The sequence below is a fragment of the Alosa pseudoharengus genome, unplaced genomic scaffold (genome assembly GCF_046254945.1).
Source record: "Alosa pseudoharengus isolate Yale_2024_CS ecotype anadromous, Long Island Sound unplaced genomic scaffold, YU_APseudo_1.1 YU_APseudo_1.1_scf_24, whole genome shotgun sequence".
Lineage (NCBI taxonomy): Eukaryota > Metazoa > Chordata > Actinopteri > Clupeiformes > Clupeidae > Alosa > Alosa pseudoharengus.
Genome location: NW_027468689.1, coordinates 17,412,601 through 17,426,947, shown reverse-complemented (window position 1 = coordinate 17,426,947; position 14,347 = coordinate 17,412,601). Strand labels below are relative to the sequence as shown.

Sequence of the window (14,347 nt, the reverse complement as noted above, 5' to 3'; positions counted from 1 at the left end):
AGGCCAGTGGGGGTGCAAAGGGGTGTTGGAGAGTCCAACTCTAAAAAATTTAAACCCGATGCGCACGAACTCACACACACATAACAACAACAGGCATATGCAGAACAGCTCCCTTGTTTGCGAGTGAGCGAATGCATTAGAAAGACATCTAAAAAAAATGACCATGGTGAGATGGTTTAATTTTTCATGCTTTGGAGAGGCATAATGCATAAGCTAACACAAATCTTCGTAATTTTTCTGACATGGAGCCGACACGCATGTCACCCGTTTCTCTGGAGATCCAGTGGTGGATAATTTGACGGCGTAAACATCTTTTTTAAATGGGACAATCATCAAAATGCATTTAAAAAAAATAAAAATTAGCAAGATGAAAGGATCGTTTTCTGGGCATCAAATCCCATTTAAGCTTCTGATTAATGAAAGGGAAACGTCACAGGATCAGATGTATCTGTGAACTTGGCACAGATTTCCTTAATCAGAATGATGAGCTAGGGATATACTGTAAGAAGGCTCTTGAGGAGCTGGTCTTTCTCATCAGATCTCTGCTGAGGAGGGATTAGGAGAACCAACACCATTCTGGAGAACCAACCCCATTCTGCAACATCAACACCACTATGGAGAACCAACATCATGCTGGAGATGTAAGCTGTGCCAATGGTTAGGTAAACCCTGAAGACCTGGGCTTGTGTTCATAAAGCATTTTATTTGACCACTTAAGAGTCATTTTCTTGTAAATAGCTTTCAAAAAGCTGCGGAGACGAACTACTGAAGAGTTTTTTCCTGACTGAGAGACATTTTCCTGATTTTACACTAAGGGAACTGGCAAGGTGAAGGCCAAGTGATGTCTGGGTAAAATTCACCAAGACATTTGAATTGTCTTACACAGTCTCTCTGGACAATCTCAGGATACTGCCAGGACTTCAATGCGAGTATAAATGCAACTTAAAGAACCCACAGTCCTGAAAATCTAGGGTAGACCACTGGACATCTCATCTGCCCAAATGGGGAGAGTGCATCTTACCGTCACAGTGGTAGTTTCACCAGAGACTTTCTAATGTGGAGACACAGCACTCCAAAAATACTCCATAGAAATGCATGGGGCTAGTTTGTCACGCCAATATGACCGTTGTCTACACATATCCCACCCCTTCCTCGGCAAAACGTCGACATGTGAATACATTGAGCCAATCATGTGGTGTGATGTGAATACATTGACCCAATCATATGGTGTGTTGTGAAGACATCGTGCCAATCATGTGTTGTGATATCGCCGCTGGAGCAAGATTGGTGTCTTGAAGCCTTGCGCACGCACATTTCTGCCGAAATGGATGCCCTACGAGTGCCCAAAAAGCGTTGTCAAATGGCCGCCGAGTGGAGGGACTTGCCTAAAAGGACTTTGGTTTCACTCACATAACTGGAGTGACAATTACTGACTGATCATGGAGATTCACAAAGATAAAGAGAACAAGAATGAGAGTGACAATTATTATGACCGCAGCGCAGCGAAGTGGCGGTCATATAGGTTTAGTCAGATTTTTTTTTCTTTTTTTTTTTTTTCCGCATGCCCAAATTTCCGTCAAGGATTCCCGGGACACTGAAAGACCGGGGTACACGAAACTTGGTGGGCATGTAACCCCACATGGATAGCATGGAACAATCGTTTTTCGTTTTGATCTGTAGCCCCCCCGCTGGACTGGACCCCCCGAAAGGAGGGTAGGGCAGACACAGTTTTCTGTGAATATCTCGAGAACCGTAGGGTTTAGGAGGACCATTTTTTTTTGTATGTTGATCTCAAGGGGCCATGTCAACCCATTCCATAACCACTCATTTCATGTATAGCGCCACCTAGTTAAACACAAAAAAGTTAAAATGAGGTGTTTCCATCACAATATCTCTGGCTGACAAGGTCAAAACTGCACGAAATTAAAAGTGTAGGATCATTATGACACCCTCCGAATGCATGCTGTCCGTTCATGGGGGGCCTTACAATAAAATAATGTATGTGTACATTTAGTAATGTACACCAACAAGGATTCCCGGGACTAGAGATGCACCGATTGCAATTTTCTGGGCCGATACCGATTTCCGACTTTTCATAGAGTTTGACCTGCCGATACCGATTTTAGCCGATTCCGATTTCATTTCTCTCATTTCATTTTACAGCACACATACAAATAATTATTTTCTATCTTTTCTTTGATAGAACATGTTAATATATAAATGTAATCAACTTATCAATAATGAAATGGCTGTTAAAAAAAATGGAACCGGTGATCAGACAGATTCTTCTTCAAGTCTAACTTCAGCTGCAGTATCAAATTATGGATTAAGTTAAGTTATGGAACACCCATTTTATTCTTCTCACATCCAATATCCAACTGAAGATATAAGAACAATTTTCATGATACATTTGAACATGCTACCATGTAACATATTTTCATATGCATTGATGAATTTATGGGAGGGCGAGAGAAAAGTGGTAGTAGCCTAGGCTATCACGCAAACACAGGGGAGAAGTGCTAATAGCGATTAGGTGCTCCACCATATGAAAAGTGCACGTCTGTTTTGCGGTGAAAAAATCAATCCGGTTAAATGCATCAATTAGGCTATAGAAACTTTCAGAGACAGCTGATTCAGTATTCAGAGCATCAGTTTTCTTCAGCGTAGGCTACTATGTCAAAAGCAACTTTAACGTTTGTTTGCCTTTCTAATAGGCTAACGTTTGTTCACTTTCACGACATCCACTTCTCAATCTGCTAGACTAGGGTATTTTAAGGCATAGCCCTAGTCTACGTGCAGTAAATAGTTTGAGTATTTTTTTTTTAAGTGGAGTAGAACTACTAGGGCTACTGTATGTCGCTGCTTGTTGACATCTTATTATGTAGCCTATGATCGCTAAACTTTGTCCAAAATCGGTTATCTCCGTTCAGCAGCGCTTGTGGTTCAGCTGTGGGCACGCAATTAGCGGCAGTGACTGGCGGTGATGAGCGATGTTTACGTAGCCTAATGAAGTGACAGCTTAGAAAATTCCATGCAGTAGGCCAATGGCAAAGCACAGCGTTTGCTGCATAGAAAAACTCAGTAGCCTATTAGCGCTTTCTTTGTAGCCCTACATCCAGCCCTGAGTGTTGGCCTGGTTGCTAGCTTCCTCAAACTTTGCAAACTCAGCTGGGTGTTGTTACAATTGCGGCGCACGAGTGTATTTGACCGGCATAAAATCGGCATGTCTCAAACGGACCGGCCGGTCGCCGGTCATGGCCGATCACGTGAAAATCGGCCGATTCCGGTCACCAGCCGATCTATCGGTGCATCTCTACCCGGGACACTGAAAGACCGGGGTACACAAAACTTGGTGGGCATGTAACCCCACATGGATAGCATGGAACCGTCGTTTTTCGTTTTGATCTGTAGCGCCCCCGCTGGACTGGACCACCCGAAAGGAGGGTAGGGCAGACACAGTTCTCTGTGAATATCTTGAGAACTGTAGGGACTAGGATGACCATTTTTTTCTGTATGTTTGCCTCCAGGGGTCATGTTAACCCATTTTATGTGCACACATGTGCACAAACAGATACACACACACACACATTCACAGTAATCATACGTATGACACATACTCACACAGTAGACATATGTACGCTTGCATGCACAGGCACATACGCAGGCACACACACAAGCATGCACACACGCGCACACACACACACACACACACACACACAACATAAACATGTACATGCACACATTTCAAGAATTTCTCAGAATTATGAACAGGCAAGATGGAGGTGGGGTTGTATAAAATTAATTTTACATGTGAAATCTATGAACTAATCATGTTTTGGTACTTGTTGTCTAGCAGATACCAGTGAGAATTGAGTGTGGATAATGCAATTTAGTGAGACAGTTAGAATCATATAGGCCTTTCAGCGTGATTTATTTTTGTGGAAAAATGTGCTGGACTGGGCGGCGGTCATATTTTTTACCGCTCTGCGGTACATCTAGTTCAAAGAGGAACTGAAAGCTTACCGTATTTGTGGCTGCATTCTGAGCCTGCTCTGCTGAAATATTTAGAAACACAAACACACAAACAAAATTGGCACCTCATACCTTTTTAACAATTCAGCAAGATTGTTTGAAAAACAATTACGTTTTAGTCTCCGTTTTGTGTGGCCTCAACCATCACTTTACATGTTTTCCCTCCATCAACAGGGGAGCTCAGGATTTCTCGCCAGCAGGCATAACAATCTCAAATTTTACATTTAAGGTCTAATTGCCCCTTAAACTGAAGTTCACTACACTTTACTCAAGGGAAATGTTTTAGAGAATACTGTGGGCAGTTTCGTTCATAGAGGGAATGAGTTCTCCAATACCCACACATGTAGAGTAGGCGCCTAGCAATACACAATTGAGGGAGACAACAGAAAGCCCACACACAGCTGTGGTTCCTAGGCAGAGCTTACACACACACACACAAACAGAAACAAAAAACACACTCACATACAGAAACAATCTCTCTCACACACACACACGCACTCTCTCACACACACAGAGACACACACAAATACAGTGATTCCCTCAAGCCCTTCGCTTCTCTGCATTCAGCTGCCTCTGAAGCTTCATGTCAGTGGGTCACTGTGAGATAGCAAGCATGTGGAGTCCTCTCTCTCTCTCTCTCTCTCTCAAAAATGCACAGAGGAGAGCTGTTTACCATTCCAAGCACACAACAAACAGACTAAATATGCTTTTTTCCTTTGGATTAAGCTGTTATGTCTAATAAATTATTGAAGGGTTTTTATAAACAGAGTGAGGCAGGAGCCTGCGCTTCCCACTGCATTAATGGTGTCTAAAATGAGGTCGCTTTTCAAAAAAAGCGAGAGACGCACAGAAATGGGGAAAATTAATGTGTGTGTTTATATGTGTGTGTGTGTGTTTATATGTAGGTATGGGACTCCTAACTCAGAACACATCTAGTTTTGATCTATACGGAGATCTCACACACACACACACACACACACACACACACACACACACATAGAGAAAGTGGGAGTGTGAGCTGAATGAGCTAGAGAGAGTGCGCGAGAGGAATCAGGCGCGATGGCGGTAAATAATGTCACTTTTTAAAACATGAAAGGGATAAGCCTCTCTCAACAATAACCAGACTGCCAGCTCCGCCAAAGACGCACTGAGGGGAATAGGAGGAAGAGGAGGAGGGGAACCCTCTTTTTGCCTCGCCGCTCCCTTGTACCACATCTCCCAGTCTGGCTGGCGTGTTTACCACAGATGGTCCCCACACTTAATAACATGACAATCACGGCTCTTGCATTTTTAATGGTTATTCTAATGAGCTGTATCAACTTAGATGAACTGTGAGAAACCCGATGGATAAATAACAAAAACTGTTTATTTATTTGGACAAATTTAGGTTTTTGTTCTTTGAAACTTTGTCCTGTGTTTTTTTTTTTCCCCCCTCCCTTCTCAACCTTGTCCCTTGCTGCACAAGAACCGTTTTATTATTCCATTATATTTAATTCTTAAACATTTTCAGTTGCGTGCGGCGTCACCGGTGCACGGGTTGCTTTTTTTGTTGTTATTTTAAAAACATCCGTTCAGCACTCTGCAGGAGGCGATGTGCTTTCATCCCCCTGCATCTCTGGAGTCCACGTGTGGCATCTACCACAACAGTATATGTGTGGGGGGGGGGTAAACTATTCAAACGCCTGACCAAGATAGAAACCATCTATTCCGCTGCACTTCTTCGTCCAGTCAGCTGCGCCAACCAGAGGAAATGATGCACCGTCCAATCTACAGTACAGTACAGTACAGTACAGTACAGTACAGTACAGTACAGAGCACAGCACAGCACAGCACAGCACCAGCACAGCACCAGCACAGCACAGCGGTATATGGTGCAGAGGAGCTGTTCAAGCTGTCCACGTGGTTATGGCGGCCAGTGTCACTAATGGACCCAGAAGTGTGGAGTCCTTGACCTTGGGCGGCTTGTCTGGTTGTGTTGGGACTGCACGGGACATGACTGTGTTGTGTCAGGTTGGGTTGAGTCGAGGCCTGCCCTTAAGGGGTCAGGCTCTCCTAAACAGGAGGCTAGTCAGCAGCCAACTTGCTGCTTTTAAGCCGATTTCTGTAGCGGTTTACCCCCTTTCATTCAAAACAAAGACAACTCTCCCTGTGTTCAATTCAAGCACCAGAAGGTCAAATTTTGTGATTTTATGCAGTTTCTTTAACTTGCCAGGTGGAATGCAAGTCAGGATCCATAGGTTTGGACTGGTATACTACTTATCAGTTTAGATTTAGGGAAAGTAATAAAAGAGTAGAGGTTTCAAAATCCACCACAAGCTTCAGTATTCAATCTGAATAAAAATTGTCCTTATAGCAAGATGAATGTAAATGTCTTTCATGGCTCAGGTAATGGCAAATTGAATATCACTTTATGCAATACTTTCATTTCAATTTATTTACAAATCTGTGTAATTATCATTCCATTCTGTACTATTCTGCACTCCCAGGGTCATCTTACAAAGAAACTAATCAACTAAATCTAATTAACAGCAACCACAGTGTTATGTATGTATGCATCTTTATAACTGAGTGGAAATGTGGACAGTGATCAAAGATCAGTGAATTTAAAGTCACTACTGGGTCTACTGCCAAACCATGTAGGCTAGCATGTTTTGCCATGTAAAAAAAAAAAACTTGTGGTAAAATAGAGGGATCCCCAACGTACCTCTACTAAATTCTTACACATCACAGACATTAATCTGGCACCTGTAATCAGCAACAAGGTATTAGACTTACTCTGCTTTGCCTCCTCACAGCGGTTTATCCACGTCTGGAACAAGTCATTGGAGCCTGAGGAACAGAGAGAATCAAAATTAAGATCAGAATCAGGTTAAGAAGAAGGTTTATGGCCAAGTACGTATCAACATCAACAGAATTTGTCTTTATCGAGTGACTAAGACAGTTTACCACAAACGTAGCATACATTTGTATCATAAAAACTGAATGTCAATTTACAAATTTACAGCAAAATTCGGTTGAATATGTATGAAACAAATTCAAGTTAAACGGAAAGACAGATGACAAGAAGAAAAGGGTTCTGAGTAGCAGATTGGGCCTTTGCAACACTAAAGCTCCTCTGACCTCCTGACCCTAGCCACATTGTCTCTGCGTCAACCTCTGCAAGCACATGTCAAAGAGATTATACACATTTCAATCAGACTTCTCTGAACAAGTAGCCCCTTATGCTGAAGTCAGTTGTATGGTACCATTTGTCAGCTAAGGGAGGGGACTGAAAGTTGTTGAAGCATGGAAAAAGTACACACACATAATGACTACCTGATGTGCCATAGCGCCCTTTTATAGAATTATTACAGATGTTTTGATGTAATTGTATCTATGGAACATTACCTGAGCTTCCATGGAACAACTCAAATATATTGAATTCATGTATAAGTGTGTAGAATTCACAGTCCTTATTTATAAAACCACTAATACCAGATTTAAGATGAGGAGCTGGCTGATTGGTGGCTAAGGTCAGGCTTGAGGTCCCTACACATTATACGCGGCACGCGCTGCACTTGCCGCTATGTTTCTCTTAGTTATGCTATGACCCAAAGATTTTCTACTTGCCGCCAGGCTCAGAGCAGAAAAGCCATGATTTACAGCATGACGTGGTCAAAGCACAACATGGTTGAACGCCGTTTGCGGTGTGCTCAGCACAGCGGCAGACCAGACTTTGTGTGTGCAAGCCATTGAAAATAATGGGTTCATAGCATAGCACTGCCTGTGTGCCTGTGTAGGGGCCTTTAGCATTATACATAAAATGTTCTAACCATAAAAGATTGGACTATTTTCTCCAACTCATCTTAAACTATTCGATTCGGTACTGTTTGATGGTTGTTTATCACTTTCTTGCTTATAAAAATAAGCATTAATTAAAGCGAGACTACAGGTGAATAGGGTAAAAAAAATTAACTAGCAGATATTACTATGAAACTTCCCCAGTTAATTATTTGCATAAATATGGAAAAAAAATGTATTACTGTACAAGTTTTCTATAATTTAATGTTTAACTGTGCAAATTATGCATGATCTAATTAAATATGCAATGATTTGCATAAACTTTAAAAACAAAATCAGAACATTGGATAAAGCCAGGTTAAAAAATCTTTTAGTCTTTTAGAGAGGGAATTACGGATATCTCTTTTAGTTATTCAGTAAATCAGGGAATATTGCTAATAGCCTTAAAAAAAATGTTTTTAGGAATAAAATGTAACATAAAACAGGCTAGGAACAATATATCAACAATGCAGGAGAGAGAGACTTTTACAACGATACCAGATATGATATATTTCAGAGAATGGACGCGGTAGTGCATGTTCCGTTAGAATGCTAACTTTTGGTGAAATATACTGGCACAAGTAGAAAAAATGTGATGAAATAAACACCTACATGTGTAAATCAGACTTTTTTTGTTGTAGTAGTGTGAGAGAATACATGTTAAGGTAGCAAACTAGCCTAAAATCTCGAAATCAAATTATGTTTTCACCTGCCGTGTCTCACCTTAAGCATATAAAGAATATTACTTACTTATACACACACAGCCATACACATACACTCCTCCTCCTCCAACACACACATACACACAGTTTTAGTTTACTGTCGGGGCCTAAACCCAAGACTTTGTGGGGCAGCCGTGGCCTACTGGTTAGAGCTTCGAGCTTGAAACCGAAGGGTTGCTGGTTCGATCCCCGACCAGTAGGTAAAATGTGGGCCAGGGAAGTGGTTGAGCACTGCTCTCCCATGCCCACATCCACGGCTGAAGTGCCCTTGAGCAAGGCACCTAACCCCTCACTGCTCCCCAAGCGCCACTGTAGCAAGGCAGCTCACTGGGTTATAGTGTGTGCTTTACCTCACTGTGTGTTCATTGTGTGCTTCACCTCAATGTCTGTACACCGTGTGCTCTGTGTGCTTCACTAATTCACAGACGGGATAAATGCAGAGACCAAATTCCTTGTATTCGCAAATATACTTGGAAAATTAACCTGGTTCACATTTACACTTTTACTCTCTTATTACACATATAATGAGGTAAAAATCTTGAAAGCCAGAAATAGTCTATGAACAAAGTGCTTGTTTGCATTGTGTATGATTTATACACAATGTTTTTTTTATTATTATTTGTTATTTGTTTATTTTATTTTATTTTTATTTGTTATTAAAGTGATGGTTCGGAGTAATTTCACCCTAGGGTCCTTTGCACCATGACCCCGAGCCCAAACACCCTCCCAGAACCTTTTTTCCCTTGGTCGAACACTTGGTCGAGTAGCGCTGTAAGAAACTAATGACGTTCTGCAGTCGTAATGGAACCAACTTTTATCTCGTAAATTACCCCACTAATAATGCCCTGAATGGTACGAAACTTCTACAGTAGTACAACTATGACCTTTAGTCCAATAACGAGGCATTAGAAAGTTTGTAAGTGCACCAGAAGTGGCAGGAAGCGATTACATCAACGTTTTTTGGTATATCCAGTTTTTAATATTTTTTTTCCGAAGTGTTTAGAACTTAGTGCTAACTAATAATTGTTGCAAACTGGACTACGAACAAAATATTAGTGAATTCCTGGATCTACATCCTTATGCATGCTTCCTGCCAGGACTTTTACGGGCTTTTCCCAAATCACGGAAGAAACGTCGACGCAGCCGTATAGTAGCAGATAATCAGGCAAGTGTTATTTAAATAAACTCCTTAAAACTCCTGGTGCACTTACAAACTTTCTAATGCCTCGTTTTAAGGGTTGCTTTACGAATGTTTGGACAACACTTCACTCGAAGGCCAAACAAACGTTAGAGACTCACCTTCAAGCTTCTGCCCTTCCAGCAGGGCCTCATGGGCAGACGTAAAGTTGTTCAGATGGTACTCAGCAATTCTGAAAAGACACAAGAAGAGTAACGGTGTAATAAGCCATAGTGTTCCGATAAGTCTTCTAAGGCATTGGTTTTCAAACTGCGGTACACGGACTATCTCTAGAGGTACTCCAGGAGTGTACGTTTCATTAAAAAAACTAAATAATCCCTTCAAATTATACAAAAATATATATAATAAAAACTATTTAAATTTATACTAGTTTTAGTCTTTCTTAAAATAAGGAACATCAATACATGTGGTTGTATTCTGCTCAAGTCTCCTTAAACCTCCAGTCAGGCCTGATATTGCCTTAGAACAGTGGTTCTCAAACATTTCTCAATGAGTACCACCTCAGAAAATAATTGGCTCTCAAAATACCACCATTATTACCGGCATTAAAATACAGTAGCGTAGGCAAATTTAACTACATATTTCACATTGTACATGCTGTTTTGCGTTGTTTATTTGACAATTTGAGCTTTGTGATATTGTAGCACCTTGCGTTGCTAGTTCAGCTATTCGTAAACACACTTGTACTGAGCAAATTAAAAGAAACATGTTTGGAATTTTCTCAGGCTACATTTTCGATTGTAACCCCTTGTCAGTCAATAGTGAAAGTAAATAACCGTGTAGAACTGTTTTGACGTTGACTATGAGACCACAGTGAAGTTAGTTTCACTTTGCCTATGAGTTCAAATAATAGGCGAGTGCAAAATGCATGTAGGTGTAGGCTATACTTTGCTAGTCACACACAGGTTTTAGTAAAGCAAGGAGCCTACTAGTGGAATTGTGCAAGCAGATTCCTTCAGATGCGTTGATTGTCAAAATACTGACAGGCTGTTTGATGTTACGCTGCTGGCTCTTAAAGGGAATGACAGATGTGACGTGAATCCTTTTGCCATTAAATTAGCGAATGTGGACTGGACACACCTTAGGCTAAATGTCTTTAAACTTTGCGCCACTGACCAGACGTTTCAGATCGCCAAGATAGGAATAGAGACTAGGGGCCCTCTCTCCTTTAGATCCCTGTTACAGTGTGTCACTTGTCAAAGAGTCTTTTTACTTTATCAAAAGGGCATTATGTTCCTCTTACGACCACAGTTTCCTTTGTGTTTAAAAGAAGACTCATTCTCTTTCTTCATATTGTTTCAATTAATTTACACAAGGGTGAAGCTGCAGACTCTTGGAAGGGTCCAGGCCTAACTTGACTCGGACCAATAACAGATCATATCTGGATTCTTCCTACTGTCAGTGGCCACAATGAACATGTTTAGCAAACAGTTATAGTGTGCACATCCCACCTTCTGGCAGGTGCAGGACAAAAGAAAACTATACTCAATTGAAAAAATATAATGTCCGCAACACTGCTTTTGACTCCCAATGATTTAATGCAACGTTTCGACCCTGCTGGCTCTTCTTCAGGCTTTGGATTTGCATTAAATCATTGGGAGTCAAAAGCAGTGTTGCGGACATTATATTTTTTCAATTGAGCACAATGAACATGTTGACAGCATGAATGTTTTACAATTGACAGATAGCATTCCACAAACCCTGTTCTCAGAAAGGCGAGAGCTAGTCCAGGCTGAAGCTGCTGGGCTTTTTTGGAATCCTCAGCAGCACCTGTAAAAAGACAAAAACAAAACACAGAAGATTACATCTGAAATTACATAGTTTTAGTTTTTATCTAAGCTACACAAAATGCAGCTGACAGACCACATGCATGGCGGAGTGGTGACATCAGTCTCTATACCATAAAAGGCCCTCCACTTATGTGGAGAATATCTGATATGATCTGGCAGTGCACACAGATTTGTACAGACACATGCACACACATACATTGGTGTACACACACACACACGCACAAACTGGCATACACGCACAGACATGCAGACATGTGGGTGCACATACATACAAAATGTCTACTACCGATGTACCGAACTCACGATGTAAGAACGCAGTATTGCCTCCCAGCCTCACAGACACACACACACAAAATGGTCAAAATCTAGACATTCTGCAAAGCATTGTGTAATATCATAATGGCAGAATGCAATGCACAATGCAAATACAGATACAATGTACTACCGGTATGCCTCCAGTGCTACTATGTGACAGGCACTAAGACAAACAGATAGGTTGTCTAAACTCTGGGCCACATGGGTTGTCTAATGCTCAACCACCCCTGACTCCAGGCCTACAGGTACACAAATCACTTTTGGTCCATATGCGCTGGATTTAAGCCTCTGTACTGAAGAATTCGAGAAGCTGTCACTGCTGCGTTGTAATATCTATGTGACTATGGTCGCATGTGCTCAGGATTTTTGCACCAACTTTCATAGCACTAGAACAGTCAAGTCTGGGTCATTCCACGTCAATTCAACCAGGGCCCACGCACTCTCAAAAAATTCTGTTACCACAGTGCCACCTGTGGTTGTATAGAGTAACCTGTGGTAACTCTATACAAAACATATTTATCTCAATGGTGCATTTTGCCCATGTTCAGGGTGGAAAATAAAAAAGAAAGATTTGCATAAGACAAGTCAAATTGGTGTTTTTAAAAAGAAAGGATCGTGAAGAATAAAGAAAAAAATATTTAAAAAATCTTTGTATATTCCCACATGGTGTTTGGGTGCTCTGAAAATGAGAACCAAAATGATTTTTCAAACTTGTGAGGTCTGCTGTTCAGACCCTGAAGGGATTTCTTTTCTGTTCATTGCTTTTTGGGAGTGTTTCTACTTATCTCAGTAAGGGAAATAAACCAAGAGCCTATGTTGAGTACAATTATGTCTTCTGAAGGCCTAAACAGAGCCCAGCCAAAAACTCCAATAAAATGTTGATCAACTTTGAGGGACAGCTATGACCATGCAGGATCATCCAGACCAAACGTGACAATTTTGCTACATGCTATTCCTATTGATGTACCAGCATGCAAAATGTGAGCCTCCTACATGGTTTAGGTTTAGGTTTAGGTCTTGTGCTTTGGGCTTGTGAACTTTGACAAAAAAAAAAGAGGCCGAACAAAATCGCCCCCCCCCCCCCTCCCCCTGTAAAACTGACTGTATCTTGGAAAGTATTGATCTTACATAAAAGTAATTTTACAGTGCGTCTCCTGGGTAACATAGGTACACCTGGTATTTTTTTCAGACCTAAATGCGTGGGCCCTGGTTGAATTGACGTGGAATGTCCCGTCTGTATGTGTGTGTTTGTGCGTGTAAGAGCCCGTGATAAAGTAAGAGTAAATATCATACATTACTTACGAGTATAATTTTCAAGCAGAATGTGGGCGTACGACCGCTGACAGAGCCATTCAGCATTATTAGATGATTCCCCTAAAGCCCCGTTGAGTTCCTGGAAATAGAGGATGCCAGTTAGCTTGTTGTGACTAACTAGCTAGTTCAGTAAATCATCAATCAAGTTAACATCTCATGTTAACAATTGTTCAACGTTATAGTACTATGCTACCAAATTGGTAACCATCAACCATCATAAATATGCATTCTTGTGAATTCTGATAGATGACCAGGCCAGGTACTTCATAGAGGTTAGGTTAGCCAAGTAGCCTATCATTAGCTGGCTAACATTAGCCAATTGATTGATATAACTGTATAAAAGTAAGAGCTGGTTAAAAGAGAATTTAGCTAAGTGAAAGAGATTTACACATAACAAACAAACTGTCTAAGCTGTCAACTCAGATACAGTTACCTGTTACTTGGCTAAATGTAACGTTGTTATAAGTAGCTTGCTAACTTCCAGCATGTTGCTATTTGACAACAACTAGTGCCTCTCCAGTTAGCACTGCGATACGGCTAGCTAGAGAGCATTGACTGTGTGAACTAGCCAGTTAACTGGTGACGTTAATGTAACACTGATCATGCAATATTCTGCGCTGGGAATTTGTATGGCCCATAAATTAGATAAGGAACCAACAGAAATATGACAAGTGAATCCCTACCACAATACAAACACAGATTATAAAGCGTTGTTGTTGTTTGCCAGGATATCCAGCTGGCCTGCTAGCCAGCAGTTAGAAGCTAACAGTGGTTTGTTTGCTAACGTTCACGTTACCTCCAGAGCTTTCTGTGGATCCGCGTCTATGAAAGTATCAGGAAAACTCCTGCAATAACACATTATACAACATTAAATGATCGCCAACGAGAAGGAACACTTTTTAGCTCTGTCGTTTGGGTAAAGTGGCCCCCTACCTTTCGCATGCCATTGTTTTGGTACTGTGAGGCTGATCGACTGTTTCATCCACCTGACGTCTAGAAAGTTCTTCTCGATGAGGAAATATGATGCTAGCGGTCGTTTTCAGCTAGCTCGTGAGGCAACCAGAGATGGAACTTTCATATTCAACACAGCTAACTGTACAGGAGTCAACAGTGACAGATAGCAAGAGCTTTACGCAGGGGTACCACCTATACTAGTG

General features: G+C 41.2%; 1 protein-coding gene across 2 annotated transcripts in view; it reads right to left on the bottom strand.

Annotated features, from left to right (window-relative positions):
• sugt1 (SGT1 homolog, MIS12 kinetochore complex assembly cochaperone) overlaps positions 1–14,347 on the bottom strand; it is a 30,157-nt gene extending 15,810 nt beyond the window's left edge. Inside the window, exons 1-7 of one of the 2 annotated variants that reach the window (XM_076303289.1) lie at positions 14,124–14,347; positions 13,987–14,035; positions 13,179–13,269; positions 11,472–11,541; positions 9,873–9,943; positions 6,808–6,861; positions 4,024–4,052 (exon numbers count right to left, since the gene is read on the bottom strand). In XM_076303289.1, the coding sequence (XP_076159404.1) occupies positions 4,024–4,052; positions 6,808–6,861; positions 9,873–9,943; positions 11,472–11,541; positions 13,179–13,269; positions 13,987–14,035; positions 14,124–14,137 (378 nt within the window). In that variant the 5' untranslated portion in view covers positions 14,138–14,347. Of the gene's footprint in view, positions 1–4,023; positions 4,056–6,807; positions 6,862–9,872; positions 9,944–11,471; positions 11,542–13,178; positions 13,270–13,986; positions 14,036–14,123 lie in introns of both variants that reach the window. The other variant, XM_076303288.1, reaches the window with a different exon arrangement.